Below are 20,669 nucleotides of genomic sequence, written 5' to 3' on the forward strand. Positions count from 1 at the left end.
TATTCCGCGCGGGTGCAATGCGGGAGGTGAACGCATTGCACCCGCACTGAATCTGGACCCATTCACTTCCATTGGGCTGTGCACATCAGCTGTGATTTTCACGCATCACTTGTGCGTTGCGTGAAAATCGCAGCATGCTCTATATTGTGCGTTTTCCACGCAACGCAGGCCCCATAGAAGTGAATGGGGTTGCGTGAAACGTGCGGATGTGGTGCGATTTTCACGCACGGTTGCTAGGAGACGATCGGGATGGAGACCCGATCATTATTATTTTCCCTTATAACATGGTTATAAGGGAAACTAATAGCATTCTGAATACAGAATGCATAGTAAAATAGCGCTGGAGGGGTTAAAAAAAATTAATAATTTAACTCACCTTAATCCACTTGCTCGCGCAGCCGGCATCTCTTCTGTCTCCTTCTTTGCTGATTGCAGGAAAAGGACCTGTGGTGACGTCACTTCGGTCATCACATGGTCCGTCACCATGGTAAAAGATCATGTGATGGACCATGTGATGACCGGAGTGACGTCACCACAGGTCCTTTTCCTGCACACAGCTAAGATGAAGACAGAAGAGATGCCGGGCTGCGTGAGCAAGTGGATTAAGATGAGTTAAATTTAATATTTTTTTTTTAACCCCTCCAGCGCTATTTTACTTTGCATTCTGTATTCAGAATGCTATTAGTTTCCCTTATAACCATGTTATAAGGGAAAATAACACAATCTACAGAACACCGATCCCAAGTCCGAACTTCTGTGAAGAAGTTCGGGTTTGGGTACCAAACATGCGCGATTTTTCTCACGCGAGTGCAAAACGCATTACAATGTTTTGCACTCGCGCGGAAAAATCGCGCATGTTCCCGCAACGCACCCGCACCTTTTCCCGCAACGCCCGTGTGACCTCAGCCTAAAGGTTTGTTACAAATTACAGTTGTATCCTGCCCAGAGTATAGTTGACTTGGGGCTCGTTCACATGACCGTGCCGTTTTTTGCGGATCCGCAAATTGCGGATGGCGCCTGTGTGCCTTCCGCAATTTGCGGAAACGGAACAGGAAGCCTATTATAGAAATGCCTATTCTTGTCCGCAGAACGGACAAGAATAGGACAGGACTGATCATTTTTGCAGGGCCACGGAACGGAGCAACGGATGCGGACAGCACAACACATAGGCGGAACGCAGGAAACGGCCTGTATACGGAACGCAAAATACGTTTGTGTGAATGAGCCCTTATACTGAATACATCAGCAGCTGAGACCAATAGCGGTGAATCTCCTTCTATAACGTCCTGATGCTCGAAAAGGGACTTCCAGAAAGTGGTCATCTCGTTGGAGTCAAGCGGGAAAACCAGGTTGTCTTCCATTGTGCTGCTTCTGTTTATGGCAGCCTGTATTCTGCCTGTGGAGCTGCTGACGGGGGAAGCTGTAGAGAGGTCGATTACTGGTTAACACGTCGGGGTGACAACACCATCTGTGAGAGGGGTGTGCGTTGTGACGGCAGCCATGACTGTCACAAAGGGCTAAGTTCACCCTTGCACTGAGCGCCTTGTAGCACGTGAGATACTTGGTCTGATTACTAACAGACGTAAAGCATCCTGTGAATGCTGCTGGCTTACAGTGAATACAAATGACTCGGCTGCCCTTATTATTGGGTCCGGGGGGCGGAGATCTGATGATAACAGGAGAGAAGTTTCATCAAGCAATTCCCTATTAGAATTTTACAGATTTGATCGCTCATATTGACAGTTAAGCCTCTAAAGTGCCCTTCGCCGCTGTCCCGTACGTACTGCATGTACTATAGCGGTATTTCACAGGCAAGATGCAGGTACCACCTCGGGAACTGGCAGCTGTTTTCATAACTGGGCAGTCCTTCCAGGTAGGGACTGAATGGAGAGGTGGCCACACGTGCACACTCGGCATGCATGCTTGACTCCCATAGAAGTGAATGCGCGGCCTCCTCTCCATTCATTCTCTACCTGGATCCAGCGGCTGCCTCTCCATTAGGCTCCGTTCTCCACCCATGTCCTAGCAGCAAATCATTATCCTGTTGGTCCGGGTGACCAAACCTGTGGTCATGCAGACGCAGAAATGGGCCTGAATCAGTTGTGTGAAACTTTTCGCAGTAATTCTCCAGCTCACCCCTAAGTGCAGAAGTAACGTTAGGTTCCTACAGGAAAGTCTGTGACCCTATCTGTTTTGGCCTAGGCACAGGCTGATGTTCTCTGGACTATCACACCGGGTCAATGACAGTGGCGACAGAGCAGGGGTCATGGCTCCCTCCTGCTGCTCGCCTTGTCAGAAGATCATTCACTTTGGGTGTGACACGGACATTCAGAAGAGTTAAAGCCGCCTGCTTACTCTGCAGCTGTACCGAAAGTGTTGAGTAAGGGGGAGTGTCCACCAGGGGCCATTCACTAAGGGGCCACCCTCGGGAACCTTCCACCCCATAGTCCTCCATCCACAATGTTAGCTTACATCACAATGTTGTATCACAACTCTTCAGCAAAACGGGGCTGGAAAGCACTGATCGGCTGCATCAATACACACCCATAGCCCTGGGTTATCCTGCAGACCTGGAATCGCTCACTGATGCTAGTCACGTGTTCTGTATTTTTTCCTATAATCCCATACCTGCAGTATTCCCTGTCTGAGGTCATTTAGGACCGTAAAGAGGTTTTCTGTGACATAGATATTGACAGCCTATCCTCAGGGTAGGTCATCACTATCAGATCGGTCAGGGTCAGATACCCGCACCCCTACTGATCAGCTGGTTTGGGCCCAAAAGCTGTACAGTGGAGGGAAATCTATGTGAAGTTTTTGGTGCATTTGGACTGCAGCCCAGCATCCATTCACTTGAAAGGGAGCAGAGCTGCAGTACCCTGCATGGCCACTACTCGGTCGATGGTGCGGTGCCCAAAACAACAGATCGGTGCCAGGTGTCGGCCCTCCGCCAGTCTGTTATTTATGCGCTATCCTGAGGATAGGTCATCCGTATCTCAGTCCAGGAAAACCTCTTTAAGGAAAGCTGGGGTGGGAATGCCAGGAAAATCACTCCCATCATTGTCGAGATTTTGAAGTGTCTGCCAGGAGCAGGAATTATAGCAGTCCTGTATAGATTACATATATTTACACATAAAAGTCACATCTTGATGACAGAAAGTCACTTTCGTCAGCTGACTTGTAATGGTGCTTTCCTATACACATTTCCATTGCAGTTCGCTCTGGGCCTCCATATGTGCTGAATTTTGCTCCTTGGAATCTCACGATAACTAATAATTTACATAAAGCAGCGTAGCTCATTATTTATTCATTCAGCTATAAGCAGAGCGCGCCGCTACGCTGGGACCTCGGAAGTGGGGGATATAAGAAGTAGATGCACAGTCTAAGTTACTGGGATAGCTGGGTGACAACATGACCAGCTACGCAGCAGAGGTGGGCACCCATATTTATTAGACTCCTGACTTTGCATAGCTTATGCTGTAACTAAGCAGGATAACATTATATCAGGTGTTGCCACCAAATTTTACATTGAATTCCATCATTTTGCATGGGTTATACACCTATGAAGTGTGTATCACTACTGAACTGGCACATTCTGGAGCCCGGGAAAGCAGTGTGGGAGATCCTGAAACAGCCCTGAGCCTATGATCCGGATCTGAATTGACTTGTGTCTCAGTCCGCTGTGTAGTTATGTTTCCTTATACCCTTCTAACTTTGAACGTTTCTGATTGCAGGTGGAATCTGCATAGAGCGCAGGCGAGGGAGGCAGGGGAGCTGCAGACTCGTTCAGCAGCTCCAGGGGTGCCATCACCTGCCATGATATCGGCTGCCCCACTCTATGGTGGTGTGCACAACTGGACCAGCGCCGACCGCGTGCGTATGTGTGGCATTAACGAGGACAGGTTAGTAAGAGTTCAACATTATGTATCGGTAATCCACAACTTATTTAGTATGGGGGAACTCAGACCCCATCCTCATCCCTGTTGTAATAGTGACAGTCATCAAGCTCCAAGGAAATGGCTGACCACTTATGGTCAGCAGCCTCCAGCACTACCAGCATGTTGTGGGAACTCCAATAGAAGTGAAGGAGCATGCTGGCGGTTGTAGTTGCACAACAGGTGGAGTGCTGAAGGTTACTGACCCCTGCATCGGTCATTAGATTGTTTCCAGTTAATGTCGGTGCTAAGCCCTTGCATGTCTTACTAAAATAAAAAAAATTCCCAGGAAATCTGAGTAATCCTCCTGTGCCATGTTGATAAGTATTATATTAGGCCGTTGTCATTTGTGGGACACTTGTTTCTGGGAAAGCTGGTGACAGTGTGGGTGCCGTTACAGTTCCCACATGGGTCATTGTGCAGCTTTCAGTGCCCTATTTTGCTGATTTGACATTCTGGATTCTGGGACAACTGGATGACCAGCATGGTAGAAACTATAATGCCTATGATATATACTGTCGCCTATCTTTCCAAGAAAGAGATATAACTAGAAAGCTGACAGGAGAGGACGACTCACTGACCAGTGGTTCACATATAGCTCACTATACTGTCTTGCTTTTGTTTTGGACAGGAGGACGGCACTGTCTGATGAGGAGTCAAAATCTAACAGCACCCAGCACCTGGGATCTGAAGATCGTTGTGTGAGCAGTGTCCTTTCCACGGTGAGCTTACGGCTGGATTTACAAGCAGCATTTTAACACATTTTTCTTTGTTTTTGTTTTTTTCAACTTAAAAATGCTGTCAGATGGATCTTTAAAGTTTACATATGCAATTGTTTGTTTTTAAATTTACTCGCCCTTTAATGATAATAAATCTTCACTTTATTGCCATATACTGAATACAGGCAAATGTGACGCGTTTCGGCTAATCAGCCTTTTTCAAACAAGCCTTGTTGAAATGTGTCACATTTGCCTGTATTCTGTTTATAGCAATAAAGTGAAGATTTATTAGTATCAAAGGATGAGTGCTAATCCGCTTCTTCTACTTGGATGTATGGGCCTGCAACCCAGGATACGAGCACCACCATCTTTTTCCAGAGTGCCGACTGATTATTTATACACCATGTAATAATACGTTTTCTTCTTGAAAGTCAGCAACACTCCAGTTTGAGAAAGTCTTGCAGAAAATTGAGACTTGACATCAGGTGAAACCTTATTTTGACATCTGCAGGAGGTGCAGCCTTAAAGGAAATCTGTCATCAGTTTTATGGTGTCTTAAAGGAGTTGTCCGGGATCAGAGCTAAACGCAGGCAGTCCTTCTGAGTTGCCCTACGCTGAATCGCTCAGGGCAAGGGCTTTTTCAGCAGATCCGGTGACGTCACCGGCACTAATGGTCTGTCTTTAGCGCTGTCCTAGCCTGTTTACCAGCACTAATGGGCAGGCTTTAGCGCCTTAAATACAGGCCAGGGCAGCGCTAAAGGCCGCCTATTAGTGCCGGTGACGTCATCGAAAACACTGCTAGGGGGAAGTCTCCACCTAAAAATATAAACAGAACAGCCCTTGTCCTGTGCGATGCAGTGCAGGGTAAGGGAGAGTATTGGAGCATGAAAAGCTCCAATGCTCATGTCAGAGGGGCTGAGAGCGGGAAGAAGGGGAAATATCGAAATATCAGTTCAGCTCTGAACCCGGACAACCCCTTTAACTAAGGGCAAACCAAACAAGTGACAGGTCTCCTTAGCAAAATGCTCGGCACTTTCCTTAATTGACCAAGCTTTTTTGCCACAATCTTGGCAACACAGCTCCAGCGCATGCTGAACAAGTCTCCATATTCATGGACTCCTGCCTTTCTCCGCCCACCTGCTGCTGATTCATATGGAAATAAAACGTCAATCTGTGGCAGGTGGGCGGGGAGAGCTGTGAGCTCATGAATTTGGGGACTCTCTGGCGTGCACTGGAGCTGTTAAGATTTAAAAGTGAGAGCAGCAGAAAACTGGTGACATATTCCCTTAAGGGTCCATTCACACGTCCGTGGAATGGGTCCGCATCCGTTCTGCAATATCCGAAATTGGTGCGGACCCATTCATTCTCAAAGGGGCAGGAATGGATGCGGAGAGCACACTATGTGCTCTCCGCATCCGCATTTCCGGAGCCCGGCCCCGATCTTCCGGTCTGCAGCTAAAAAATAGAACATGTCCTATTCTTGTCTGCAATTGCGGACAAGAATAGGTTGTTCTATGGGGGTGCTGGCCAGGTGTATTGCAGATCCTCAATACACTACGGACGTGTGAATGGACCCTTAATGGCAACTTAAAGGACTTCATTCATTGAAGTAGCGACCTGTTTTACTATAACTACTTGCAGCCTAAGGCCTCTTGCACACAAACGTTTTTTTTTCCGTTTCCGTTCCGTTTTTGCGGGTTCCGTGTGCGGTCAGTATGCAGAACCATTCATTTCAATTGTTCTGCAAAAAAACGGAATGTACTCCGTATGCATTCCGTTTCAGTATTTCCGTTCCGTTCAAAGATAGAACATGTCCTATTATTGGCCACAAATCACGTTCCGTGGCTTCATTCAAGTCAAAGGATCCGCAAATAAAATGGAATGCATACAGAATGCGTCCGTATGTCTTCCGTATCCGTTCTGTTTTTGCGGAACCATCTATTAAAAATTTTATGCCCAGCCCAATTATTTCATGTACTTACTGTTTAAACATTATTGTATGCTTCCGTTTCCGTTCCGCAAAAAAAACAGATCACAAACGGAAAAACGGAACGAAAACACTACTGAAACGAAAACCGGAACAATGGATCCATGAAAAGCGGACCGCAAAACACAGCAAAAGACATACGGTCGTGTGCAAGAGGCCTAAGGGTATGGCCACACGGTCAGGTTTCCTGATGTGGTTTTGGTAGCCCAAACCAGGAGTGAATTCAGAAGCGAGGAGAAGTCGTATCTGTTCTTTATACTTTGTCAGGTAGCCTGACCTCGTAGCTGTAACCTAAGGGTACAACAAGTGGATCTGCTTCGGATTTTATGCAGTGGAAAATCCGCAGCATGTGTAGCAGATTTTGCTGTGGATTTCTGTGTGAAAATTGACGAGCTGTGAATGTAAAATCTGAACTTCATATCAAGTAATGTGTGGATTTTGTGGCGGAAAATGTCCACAGAATGTGGATGAGATTTCTGAAAATCTCCCACTTTGTTGCTGCTGTAAGTACTGCTGGATTTCCACATACAGTTCTGCTGTGGAAAATCAGCAGCGCTTCCCCTGTGTATGGCTGGACCCCCAGTAATATAAAAATGTTAATATATATGAAGAATTGAATAAGTAAAAGTTGCAGCGAGACACAGACAAGCTAATGGCTAAAGTGACATGATGGTGTTATTCTAGTAAATTATACAGATTTATTTTTTTCATTTTTAGGTGGATTTAATAACTGCAACCAACCAAAGTGATGCCCTGATGCTGCAGGAAGTTGGTGCTACACTGGTGGAGACTGGGCAAAAACCGGAGGACAAACCACCAGATCGCACTGAACCAGAGCCAGCTGGCGTTATCCCATCGTCTAAAGCTTGTAAAAATGTTTCACCACCTGACGGCAAAGTGTCAGCAAATGTATCAGAGACTTCTATCCAAGCAGCTTCAAGCAAACACAGTAAAAAAGCAGAGCCTGCAAGGGCTCCGGCGCAAGAGAAAACTGCGGGGACTAAACACCCTTCTGCCCAGTCTGTCGATGCGGACTCCTCTGGAAAGCAAAAGACTGTCCTGAGCCCTGGATTACAAATTGCAGGTCAATCTGTAGATGCTTCACATGCCGTTGTTTCCTCTGGGTTTCCTCTTACTATGAGCAGAATCTGCTTCTCCAACACTCAGGTCCCCAATGTGCAGAAGCTTCCTCTGTCTTTCCCACCTGGTGCCGTTTTGACGCCGAGCCAACCCCTAGTTTACATCCCCCCTTCCAGCTGTGGGCAGCCCCTCAGTGTAACTACTTTACCAACCACATTTGGAATGACGTCGACTCTGACCCTTCCCATCATGCCCACCTGCTTGACACCCTCAGACTTGCAGTCACACGCTTTCGCTTCAACTCTGGGAAGGTCGTTGGCCACTGACCCTAAGGTGGCCCCTGCAGAGTTGAACAAACCAGTGAGCACAGCGGCCCCTACTGTTTCACTCACAAACAGCAATAGTATGAATCCCACTGTAGACGTTTCTTCTGTCTGCACTGATACATCAACCTCCACCCTATCAGCTTTACAGACTCTCTCTGCACACACCACCCTCCCAGTTGTCACCCTAGCTTCCTATTCTAGAACACCTAACCTAGAACCACAAAATGATTCCTCATCGTCATCCTCTGTTTCCCCATTAAAGTCCCCTCCGCAGCTTGAAAGGGAGATGATCTCTCCCCAAGACTCTTATGAAATGCCTTTGGACTTGTCTTCTAAATCTCACCGCCATAAACATGCTCCATCTAACCAACGTAAGACTCCACCTATGCCAGTGTTAACCCCGGTGCATACCAGTGGGAAAGTCACACTGTCCACCGTTTTGTCCAGGTCTGACTGTAGCACTCAGAGTCCTGCCCCGATCAGTTTCACCAGCAGCAGTGTTAGCCAGAATCTTCGAGGAGTACCCCCATTGGTAATGTTCCCAGAATTTTTGAGAAACGGGGATCCAGTGTCATCACAGTTAGTCGGAGCACCAGGATCTTGGATTAAGAATTCTGCTGCTCTTATTAGTACCATACCTGGTACTTATGTAGGGGTGGCCAACCCAGTGCCTGCCTCTCTGTTTTTGAACAAAGACTCTAATTTGAGACTTAGCACAGATTCCAGACATTTGGCAAAGCAGGAGCCGATCTCGATTATTGACCAGGGAGATCCAAAGAACTCAGGGTCATGTGGCAAGAAAAATAGCCAGACCAGTGTAGATGGCCAGCAACCTACAGAGAAGCAACATCTTCATGGAGGTCCTACAGCAGCAAACTCTCTGTGTTCTTCAAAGGACTGGACGTTACCTGGACATGGGACAGTGCACTCAAAGTGTCCCTTAAACGGGACGCCCAGCAATTCTCAGGTTCTGCCAGTTAGTTGGTCTCCATACCATCAGACATCGTTACTGTCCATTGGCATACCAGCCACAGGCACACTCCATCCAAGCCAAGGTTCACATCAGAGACTTCCTTTTGGTGAGTTAACACTATATTCCAGCATTCTTCCAGCAGAATCCAAGGTGACGCCTCAAAAAAGCGTAGAAGATTCTACATTAAGTAGTCAGCAGAAGACTACAACAACGCCAGCAGTGGCCGCCGAGCATGACGTGCTGACAAAAGCAAGGACATGTGAATCTGTTTCTAAGCCTCGGAAATCTCATACAAATAAAACTTTGCTTGCACCAAAACCTGCTGCAGGAAATGCCGCTTTATACCTTCAGCCAGGCGTGGCTGATAAAGCGGACAACAGCGCACATGGTAAGCAAGGGGCCGAAGGGGGCCCTACTTTAAATAAACTTCCTAACAAGCAGAACTGCAAAGATGACAAGATCCGACCACCAAAGTTGAGTTGCAGTCGAAAGACGTTTGGGGAAACAAAGCCGAAAAACAAAGTATTGGCCTCCTACATGACTAACGACCCAATGGCGGTGGTCCAAAGAAAGGACAATGGTCACAGCCTCCCTTTATTGAGTCAGGACAGCAGCAAAAAGGACGCCAAGGGTGATGTTTCACAGGATCAGCCTGTGCATCGCAAGCGTGGCCCCAAAAAAGCACATGCCCCTGTGGACACTCAGCATTGTGTGCAGGAGGTAGACTTGAGCAAAGTCAAAATTGAGAGGGTGGACGATGATGAGAACTTTGGCTGTTTGCCATCCTTCAACAATACATCATGGTCACCCATAGAAATGCCACCAATCACCAAAGTCAAGGCTAAGGTTAAGAAAGAGCCAGGCTTACGAGGTCGGGCTAAGCGTCTGGATGTGGTTTTGCCAACCAAGCCAGCACAGCAGAAGTCCAAGTGTAAAGTGAAAGAAAAAGACGAAGACGTGGATAAAAGTTTACAGGAACCTCCGAAAAAAAAGGTGAGTCTTACTAGTGGTGGGTAAGGAGGTTTCAACATATCGAGGGCAAGAGAAAAAAATGGGAAGGATGAAGCAGGAAGGGGAAAAAAAAAAACATTGTCACGGTTACTAAAGAACTGCAGGACCCTAATGTCATAGGGACCCTAGATAGATATAGCTTAAACTGGCCATTCACGTTAGATGTATGTTGGCTGAACCCGCTGATTCCGGTAGGATTGGCTGACAGAGTGATCCGGAACTGCCTGCCGGATCCGTCAAAACGTATGCCAACTGATGGCATTTGTAAGACTGATCAGGATCCTGATCCGTCTTACAAATGCTTTGAAATGCCGGATCCGTCTTTCCGGTGTTATCTGGAAGAACGGATCCAGCATTCCAGCAAGTGTTCAGTTTTTTTGGCCGGAGATAAAACCGTAGCATGCTGCGGTTTTATCTCTGTCCTGATCCGTCAAAAAGACTGAACAGAAGACATCCTGATGCATCCTGAATGGATTACTCTCCATTCAGAATGCATGGGGATAAAACTGATCAGTTCTTTTCCGGTATAGAGCCCCTAGGACGGAACTCTATACCGGAAAAGAAAAACGCAAGTGTGAAAGTACTCTTAATTTGTATGGGGGCCTGCAGACTCCTTAACCACCGTCAGGTGTTGATGAAGAGATGGGTCAGTATGTTTGGACTTCATAATGCCCTAGTCCTTTTGCGTCTGGGCAGTCTGACAGTGGGTTACACCACTCATGTGTATGGCGGGTTGAGAGAGAGCTCTCAGTGCAATGAACATTCAATGCCGACCTGTCTAATCTGTATGGCCTTAAAGGGCTTGTCCCATTTGGGAGTTACAGAAGCAGCAGAGCGCTTGCCTGTTTGGCTGTATCTCGCTACCTGGGGCAGGCGTTTAGTCCCAACTCACCATGGAAATGGTGCAACCCCTTTAAGGTGCCCATAAAGCTTCAATAGCTGCCGACTGAACATGTATGTGTTTTCAATGGGGACAGAGAGACAAAATCCAATCTCTTCTGGAAGAACAAAAAGATGGGTGTTGAAATTCAGATCATGTTGGGGGAATGTTGAGAGCACCCCCATACACATTAGACTATCAGGCTCATCAGCAGTTCTATAATGTGTTTGGGGGCCTATAGACGTTGTCAAAGATGTCGCATTTATCTTGCAAGAAAACTGTTCCTTAACCACAATCCTTAACAAGGTCTTTGCAACCACAGAGCTTAGAAATATGCAGGCACCTCAAGGGATGGGGCATTACTGTAAGCTTCAGGAGCCAGACCATTAACATAACATATGACTTTGGCTACTTTCACATCTACGTTTTTGCTGGATCCATCAGGGAATCGGCAAAAACGCATCCGGTATATAATACAACCGTCTGTATCTGTTCAAAATGAAGTTGTATCATCTCTAAAATAACCATGACGGATCCGTCTCTAAAACCATTGTAAGTCAATGGGGGGACGGATGCATTTTCTTTTGTGTCAGAGAAAACTGATGTCACCATTGACTTACATTGTGAGTTATTACGGATCCGTCTTGCTCCGCATCCCAGAACGCACTCAAAAACGCTGTTTGCAGCGCTTTTGTGTGCGTCATGGTAACGCCGTGAAACGGAACGGAATGTATTCTGTGGCACTCTGTTCCCTTCAGTTCAGTTTTGTTCCATATGACAATGAATGGGGACAAAACTGAAACGTCCCGTCCCCCGTCCCCCCCCCCGCGCTATTGAGATCATATGATGGAAAAACGCAGATGTGAAAGTAACCTTTATCGATCCCCAAGGAAATTTCAGCGCCACAATGCTGTACATAAGAAGGTAGAAAAAGATGGTGTCATGATAGTATGAATGACAATATGAATAGGACAGGGATGGCCAACCTGCGGCTCTCCAGCTGCTGTAAAACTACAACTCCCACCATGCCCTGCTGTAGGCTAATAGCTGTAGGCAGTGTGGGCATGCTGGGAGTTGTAGTTTTGCAACAGCTGGAAAGCCTCAGGTTGGCCATCCCTGGAATAGGACATGTGGGGTGAGGTCTAGCTTAGGGCGGTTTGTGTAGCAGGACATGTAGCCCTGCAGTAGGGAGACCCGTTGTAGAGTCTGACGTTGGAAGAAACGACCTTGCATGAGGGTTTTCATTACATCGCAGCAGTATCGGTCTTCCGCTGAACATGCTTCTCCGTTTGTCCACAGTAGTGTAAAAGGGGGTTGTGAGATATTATCCATAATGGCCAGCAGCCTCTTCTGGCTGGGTTCACATCTGCGCATTGCCGGATACCACCGGATGCCCATTCACTGTAATGTGTTCCAGTGATAATCCAGCTGCTTTCAGGCATATTTGCTGGGCAAAAAAATACAGCGGGTAGTGTTTTTTGTCCGTCCAAAAGCCGGCATGTAAACCGGATACAGTGAATTCCAGCAGTCTGTTCCTCTGCCGGAACAGACTGCTGGATTTAAAAGCGCAGGTGTGAACCCGGCCTAAGTGTTCCATTTTCTGCCATGGCCTCCAGATTGTCCAGTTTGACTCCTACCACCAAGCCTGCCTTTTTTTATCAGTTTTGTGTTGATACTGCTGTCTCAGCATACCACTAGTGACAATAGACTGATAGAAGGTCCGGAGGAGTTTAGTAGACAATCCAAAGGACCGCCGTTGATTTGCCATTCAGGTAAAGGCATATTTTACGCTTGCCAACTGAGCAGGCAGTTATGGGGGAATGAACTGTTCCCTCCTGATAATTGCCTGCTCATCAGTGGAGGTGAGAGCAGCACTTACATTCAGTGATTACCTCCTCTGTATGAGGAAAAGCGATGGCTACTGCAATCACTCCTCCTAATACAGAGTCATTATTTCTGGGCAGCATATGGCTATTTAAACTGCATAATTTGCTGGCCGTAAACAATTTAATTTGCTGCAAAAACAAAAAGCTCATTCATCGGCTGAATGGCAGCACCTTTACATGGGCAGCACCTTTACACGGGCAGCACCTTTACAAGGAAACGAGCGTTCGTTCCCGATAATCGGTCCGACAATTGTGCAGTGTAAATCTGCCTTAATCCAAAATGGAGACAGGCGTTCCTCGGCACTCTCCGGTAAAGCTTGCCGTTTCTTAATTAATACATATGCAAGACATAATAGCATGCGGCTAAAGGCCTTGAGAAAGCGTCAGGAGACGTGCATGCTGATACGTCCCTGTGTGCACTGTCTGTGTATTACTGGAGAGCTCCATAGAACGTGTCTTTGTTCCGGATTTTATTACTGTTTCCTTTACCGCTGAGAAACTCCGGACGGTAAAGCCAGAAAAATGCTGCTAATGCCAGTGTCATTCTGGAGGGACCAGTGCGCAGTGCCGACCCGTCTGTCTTTGTTTGTGTAAAGCTGCCTTGTGGGGGCTGTAATGGTGGCATTTCCTGTCTGTATTTAGGGATGTATTTTATGCAATGCTTTTTAAAGGGGTCATTTGTTTCTCCTTCTTGTTCCTGTATCAATGTAACAGTGTAAGGGAACAGCCACACGAAGCGGCCGCGCTGCGCCATGAACCGTGCGGCCAATTAGCCCGCAGTTTTCGTTTCATTTAACTAATGACCTCACTTGTTAGTCGGTCTCCATTGTTAATGGCCGTACGGCACCTTCCATACCACTCGGCCATTAACAATGGAGACCGACGGTACTGTGGGGTTTTCATTAGTTAAATGAAAGGAAGCCGCGGGCGAATTGGCTGCACGGTTCATGACCGGATCATGGCTGCTTCGCGTGGCCATACCCTAAGGCTAGAAGAGGACTCAAGGGATCCTACTGATGACATCAGCTCATTAAAATGGGATCCAAGGAGTAGGATACCCTCCATTACCACTTTCTTATTAGAGAACCATTTAAAAATGGTCGTCCGAAGCTAGACAACAAGTACTTTTAGTTTTGGTACATTATTTTAGAAACAATATTGATCAGATGCTTGGAATGCTCACAGCAGCACAGAGTATTTTAGTAGTATGGCTGTAGGAAGAAAGTAAAGGCAAAGTTGAAACACTGAATAGTTTTTTGGAGCCTGCTAGCCTTCTCTAGTAAATGACATTTGTGGAATAGGAAAACGTGGCAGGTCAGCGGTGTCAGAATATTGTGGATTTGCATAAATTAGTCTTTGGCAGATAATTAACTGCACTTCAAAATGAATGTTAACGTTCTGAATTGTGTTCTGCTTTAATCGTAGAGATCACGACTGGGATCAGAAGTTTATAAGCTTCACTATTGTGCTACTTCTTAGCGGATGTGACGCAGTGTGCGGATATTTCAGCAGTGTGTGGATGAGATTTACTAAAATCTCATTTACTTTGCTGGTATCTTGATACATTTCAGATTTACCGGCACAAATCAGCAGTTTATCCATCCCGTGTGGGCCTCCCCTTGTGGTGTTTGTTAGATAATTCTGTCACACCCATCTGAATTGGGCTTTGCAGAAGTTCATGTCCATGCTGCCGAAACAGCACCTGGACATCAACCCATGGGCACGCGCTTTGTTAAAATATATGATGTTGTGTAGGATCCGCCGCCCTCTTGTAGACTTGGCGCTTCCATACATTACTTAGGCAGCCAATCATTTGAATAGCCGGTGGTTCATCTCCTTTGCAGGGGCCACTGCCTGGAAAATGTATGTCTTAATACAACTTCACTGGCTATAACAGTCGATCGTGAGATTAAGGCTACTTTAACACTGGCGTTTTGGCTTTCCGTTTGAGATCCGTTCAGGGCTCTCACAACAAGCGGTCCAAAACAGATCAGTTTGCATTGTATTGGATTCTGAATGGAAAAGGATCCTCTCAGAATGCATCAGTTTGTCTCCGTTCCGCCTCCATTCTGCTCTGGAGACTGACACCAAAACGCTGCTTGCATGAAACTGAGCCAAACGGATCCGTTTTCACTAACACAATCTGGCACAATAGAAAACGGATCTGTCCTCAATTAACTTTCAATGGTGTTCAAGACGGATCCGTCTTGGCTATGTTAAAGATAATTCAAACGGTTCCGTTCTGATCGATTATCTGAACGGATCCGTCCATGATGGATCCGCACAAAACGCAAGTAGCCTTAGAAAAACCAGACCCTTAATGCCGCGCCAAGATAATAAAAAAAAAGAGTTCTCTTTGTTTAAAAAAAACCCCTTATTAAGAATTTCCCTCAACTTCACAATTCACCAGTAAGTGAGGCATGAAAATAATATATGCCCCTATAGGGGCTTGGAAAATCCGAGTGGCTCCTCAGACTATGAGGGAAATGGTCTTTCAGTGAAATAGTGCAGATTAGGCTGTCGGTACATTTGTAGTTTACTTTACGGCAGATTCTCTTTCTTTACAATCACTTTGTCCTTTCAGAGCAAGAGGCAACAATCTGTCACCAGCCTCGAGAAGAAAGAACATACAGCCCCAAAGTCCAAGAACGAGCCAGAAGGCACCAGAGTCAGGAGGTGGAGGAGGCGAGCCATAAAGACTGAGCCTTTGGATCCAGAACTAGACCAAGGTATGCAAACAGAACCAGCAGCTTGTAAAAGTGAAGCAAATTACTATGGATATATAGATATAAACCTATAGTATTTCTTATAGTCATTTCAACAAACTTTGCATAAATCAATAATACAAGGGAATGTAAGAAAATTTGTAATATGTCTCATTATATATCTTATGCCTCATCGTCCAGTTATGAGCCTCTTTTCCTCCTTGCCTCCTGCACTAATCATTCACTCTCAGTTCACTGCTGAAATCCATTTGTGTTAAGACTGATTATCAGCTCACTGAGGGATCTGATTACAGCTGCTTCCCATAGAAGTCTGTGGTGAAGGGAGCAGGGGGGAGGAATCAGCTGCAGAGTGATAGAGGCAGAGATACGCTCCTGCTGGCTTTAGTACTTTTTCTATCTTACTCCAGTACTCCTGTATTCTGTCCTCTGCGCTGCTGCTTCTGAGAGTGTCCTGCAGGGCTGGATCCCCTCCTCTGTGTGTGCTGTGTATGGGAGACATCAGAGCAGCTGGTCTCTGCCCACTAAGTCAGAAAAAAACTGGCGAGGGGAAAACTGGTTAAAATGGAAACTATAAGTCACTGCAGCTCAACTCCAATAAATGGTAGCTGAGCATCAGAACACCGGCACGGTCACTACAGTGTATGGCGCCTCCTGCTCAAAGCTTCATACACTGTATAGTTTCCAGCACCTGCCTGAAGCAGCTGATCGGTGGGGGTGCAGGTTGTTTGCCCCCCCCCAATGATCTGATATTGATGACCTATCATGAGGATGGCTAACCTCCGGAACTCTAGCTCTGGTAAAACTACAACTCCCAAGATGCACACTTGCTTGGCTGTTCTCAGAACTCCACAGAAATAAATGGAGCATGCTGGGAGTCATAGTTTCCCCAAAGCAGTGTACCAGAGGTTAGCTATCATAGGGACAGGCCTTCAATATCTGTGGGCGGCCATACATTTTTAATAGCTGTCGGCTGAACAATCGCTTGGCCGACAGCTATATCTCTCGACTCCCATACGTTAAGGTCGGCCAAACTTGTATGTGTTTTTAGTGGGCAGATAGGAGACAACTGCTGCCAGAAGTGGCTTATCTTCTAGGAGGACAAAGGGATCGGGCAAAATATTCACTTCTCCCATTCCTTCTCTCCTGTCGGAGGTGAGTCTGGAGCTCCCCACATACATTAGAGTGTTGGCCAAACCCACGGTTGTTGGCGGGTTTGTCAACAATTCACTAATGTGTATTGGGGTCTTCAGTCCTGGAAAAACCCTTTGATGACTGCCATTCTTTAAAGGGTTCTCAGACCTTGAGCATTCAGCACTTCAGCACTTGAAATAAATGGTAGCGGTGGCCGCACATGCGCGGTGTGCTCCTATTCACTTCAATAAGAGAGGTGGGGAGCTCCAGCCACAACTCTAGGTGTGGGTCCCAGAGGTATCGGACAATGGGGGCATATCCTAGCAATATGCCCCCATTGTCTAAGATGGTATAACCCCTTTAACACTAACCAGGTCCCTTTAATAATGTTCAAACTTGCTGAAAAGATTATTTTACAAGCAATCAAGTGGTAATATCATCTAGCGATACAAAAAAAAAATGTAATGTTTAAAAATAACCCCCCCTCCCCCGTTGCTTTGTAAAAGTCTAAACAAGAAACAAACATTAACATAATTGTTATCACTATATCTGTAAAAGTCCAAACAATTACTACGTATCCTGCACTGTAAAAAAGAAAATACACAATGCCAGAGTTGCTGTTTTCTGGTCACCACATCCAAAATTTAAATAACAAGGGATGAAAAATCGTATGAACGCCAAAGTGGTACCAACAAAGACTGTGGATCACCCTGCAAAAAAAAATCAGCCCTCACACAGCTTTGCCAAAGGATAAATAAAGTTATCAGTGTCAGAATATGGCGACACAAAATTTTTATTTATTATTTATTATTTTATTTTATTTATTTTTTATATTTTTTTAAAGAGGACCTTTCACCGATCCTGACATTGTGAACTAAGTATCATGACATATACAGCGCCGCCCAGGGATCTCACTGCACTTACTATTATCCCTGGGCGCCGCTCCGTTCTCCCGTTATGTCCTCCGGTATGTTCGGGGACTTGGTTATAGTAGGCGGATTCTGCCCTTCTTCTTCTGGGCGTCTCCTTCTCCTAGGCTGTAGCGCTGGCCAATCGCATCGCATAGCTCACAGCCTGGGAGGAAAAACCTCCCAGACTGTGAGCTCTGCGCTGCGATTGGCCAGCGCTACAGCCTAGGAGAAGGAGACGCCCAGCAGAACAAGGACAGACTCCGCCTACTATAACCAAGTCCCCTAAGTCTCTGCCTACTATAACCAAGTCCCTGAACATACAGGAGGACATAACGGGAGAACGGAGCGGCGCCCAGGGATAATAGTAAGTGCAGTGAGATCCCTGGGCGCCGCTGTATATGTCATGATACTTAGTTCACAATGTCAGGATCGGTGAAAGGTCCTCTTTAAAGAGGACCTTTCACCGATTCTTACCCTATGAACTAACTATACAGATAGGTAGAGCGGCACCCGGGGATCTCACTGCACTTACTATTATCCCCGGGCGCCGCTCCGTTCTCCCGCTATGCCCTCCGGTATCTCCGCTCACTAAGTTATAGTAGGCGGAGATACCAGTCCCTAAGTTATGGTAGGCGGAGTCTGCCCTAGCGCTGGCCAATCGCAGCGCAGAGCTCACAGCCTGGGAGGTTATTTTCTCCCAGGCTGTGAGCTCTTGGCCAGCGCTAGGGCAGACTCCGCCTACCATAACTTAGGGAACGGAGATACCGGAGGGCATAGCAGGAGAACGGAGCGGCGCCCGGGGATAATAGTAAGTGCAGTGAGATCCCCGGGTGCCGCTCTACCTATCTGTATAGTTAGTTCATAGGGTAAGAATCGGTGAAAGGTCCTCTTTAAGTAATAAAGCAGAAGAAGTATATCAATCTGTTGTGGATGTAATTGTACTGATCTGCCGAATAAAGTCAATGTCTCCTTTGCTGCACAGTGTATGCTGTAAACCTACAAAAGTGGCGGAATTTCTACAGCCCTCTGTCTTGATGGAAAAATGAAAAAGTTAGGGGGCATACACACAACTCAACCCGCAAAAAATACAGACGTCCGTGTTGCATCCGTTTGTTTTTTTTTGTTTTTTTTTTGCAGATCCATTGTAACACTGCCTATTCTTGTCTGCAAAACAGACAAGATTAGGACAAGTTTTATCTTTTTTGCAGGGCTGCGGAACGGCCATAAGGACGGGTCCGCATCCTATCCATAAAAAATGTGGATCGGATGTGAACCAAAAATATGGTCGTGTGAATGGGGCCTTAGGCGAGGAGGGAAATAAACTAAAACTGGCTGTGGCGAGAAGGGGTTAAGGAGGAGCACCCCCTTCAGGACCAAATCACATGGAATTACTTTTTATACTGCACCTTAAGGAGATACAGATTCTGCTGCATCAAATATTATCCGTTCACATTGTCGTTACACGTATTCTGTCAGGAATGGATTTGTTGTAATTTCTGTGGGCTGCAAAAATGCATTGAATTCTGTAAGTTTATTACTGCTCTGAGAGCTTCCTACATCCAAGGGTGTACTGTAAATATAACCAGATCTCTTATGTCAGGTTGTAGTAGCTTAAAATTAAGAAAGATTTTGTGAGCACAGTCTTACACATAGGCATCCCAGCTAAGAGTGAAAGCTGCTCTCAGCGCCACCTTGTGGTGCCTCAAGGGGTTGGAACTAACAGACGGACGCGAATGGGAAACTATTGATTTTCTTGTCGGCATAGAGAAACTGCACCAGTGCCGTATATTTTTTAAAAAAAATTATTTTCTTCATGCATGTTTTTAAATATTGAAGCTATATATACTTAGTAATATCTGTTCCCATATATTTACTGCAAATAAAAACAAAAACAAAAAAACAATTGTCTCATCAGGACTTAACAGCCGTCCTGATGAGCTGCTTATCTGAGACCCCCGGGGGGCATGTAATGCCTGGCCACACATCTCTTCTGCAGGAGAAATGTAGTACTGCATGCTGACCATTCAGATAAATGGCAGACCATGTGTTACAGGGACGGGTCAGTCAGAGCAAGATCAGCTCCGCTGCTAACAGCCCATTGAAGGATTTCCTCAGCTGGGGACCCCCTCCGATCTCCAAGTGATTCCGAAGGCTTGTAAACTCATCTGTTGGGATGAAAAATAAAAAGCCAAGAAACATATTTAGTGCTTGAATTTCTAATATTACATTCTTCAGCCCACGACCTCCTTTGTGAAAGGCTAGTCTGTGCCTAGTTGATAGGAGGTTGCGTCTGTGCGCAGTATTAGCTCGCAGGAGGATATTGCACAACACGCAGTAGTCAGTGGCTGACAGTTACCGGCACTTCCTGTGTCCCCATCCATACTTCCTATTACAGACGCAGACTCTTCACCTCCAGGTTTATTAATACAATCTAACCTGCAGTCACAGCTTCACCGTGTGATATGGCAGTTTTCAGTCTCCTTCACTCACATTGGATGAGCATGCTGGGAGATGTACAGTGGATATAAAAAGTCTACACACCCCTGTTAAAATGTCAGGTTTCTGTGATGTAAAAAAATGATAAATCATTTCAGAACTTTTTCCACCTTTTATTGTGACCTATAAACTGTACAACTCAGTTGAAAAACAAACTGAAATCTTTTAGGTAACATAGTAACATAGTACATAAGGCCGAAAAAAGACATCTGTCCATCCAGTTCGGCCTGTTATCCTGCAAGTTGATCTAGAGGAAGGCAAAAAAAACCCTGTGAGGTAGAAGCCAATTTTCCCCACTTTAGGGGAATAAAAAATTCCTTCCCTTACCAATCAGGCATCAGAATAACTCCCTGGATCAACGACCCCTCTCTAGTGGCTATATCCTGTAATATTATTACACTCCAGAAATACATCCAGGCCCCTCTTGAATTCCTTTATTGTACTCCCCATCACCACCTCCTCAGGCAGAGAGCTCCATAGTCTCACTGCTCTTACCGTAAAGAATCCTCTTCTATGTTTGTGTACAAACCTTCTTTCCTCCAGACGCAGAGGATGTCCCCTCGTCACAGTCACAGTCCTGGGGATAAATAGATGATGGGAGAGATCTCTGT

General features: G+C 46.1%; 1 protein-coding gene across 6 annotated transcripts in view; it reads left to right on the forward strand.

Annotated features, from left to right (window-relative positions):
- Positions 1–20,669, forward strand: part of BCORL1 (BCL6 corepressor like 1) — a 143,706-nt gene that overhangs the window by 85,196 nt on the left and 37,841 nt on the right. For all 6 annotated transcript variants that reach the window (XM_040442218.1, XM_040442219.1, XM_040442223.1 and 3 more), the window contains 4 exons: positions 3,732–3,899; positions 4,564–4,654; positions 7,356–10,010; positions 15,379–15,523. In XM_040442218.1, coding sequence (XP_040298152.1) covers positions 3,814–3,899; positions 4,564–4,654; positions 7,356–10,010; positions 15,379–15,523 — 2,977 coding nt within the window. In that variant the 5' untranslated portion in view covers positions 3,732–3,813. The remainder of the gene's footprint in view (positions 1–3,731; positions 3,900–4,563; positions 4,655–7,355; positions 10,011–15,378; positions 15,524–20,669) is intronic.

Source organism: Bufo bufo, chromosome 8, assembly GCF_905171765.1.
Source record: "Bufo bufo chromosome 8, aBufBuf1.1, whole genome shotgun sequence".
In the NCBI taxonomy this organism is placed as follows: domain Eukaryota; kingdom Metazoa; phylum Chordata; class Amphibia; order Anura; family Bufonidae; genus Bufo; species Bufo bufo.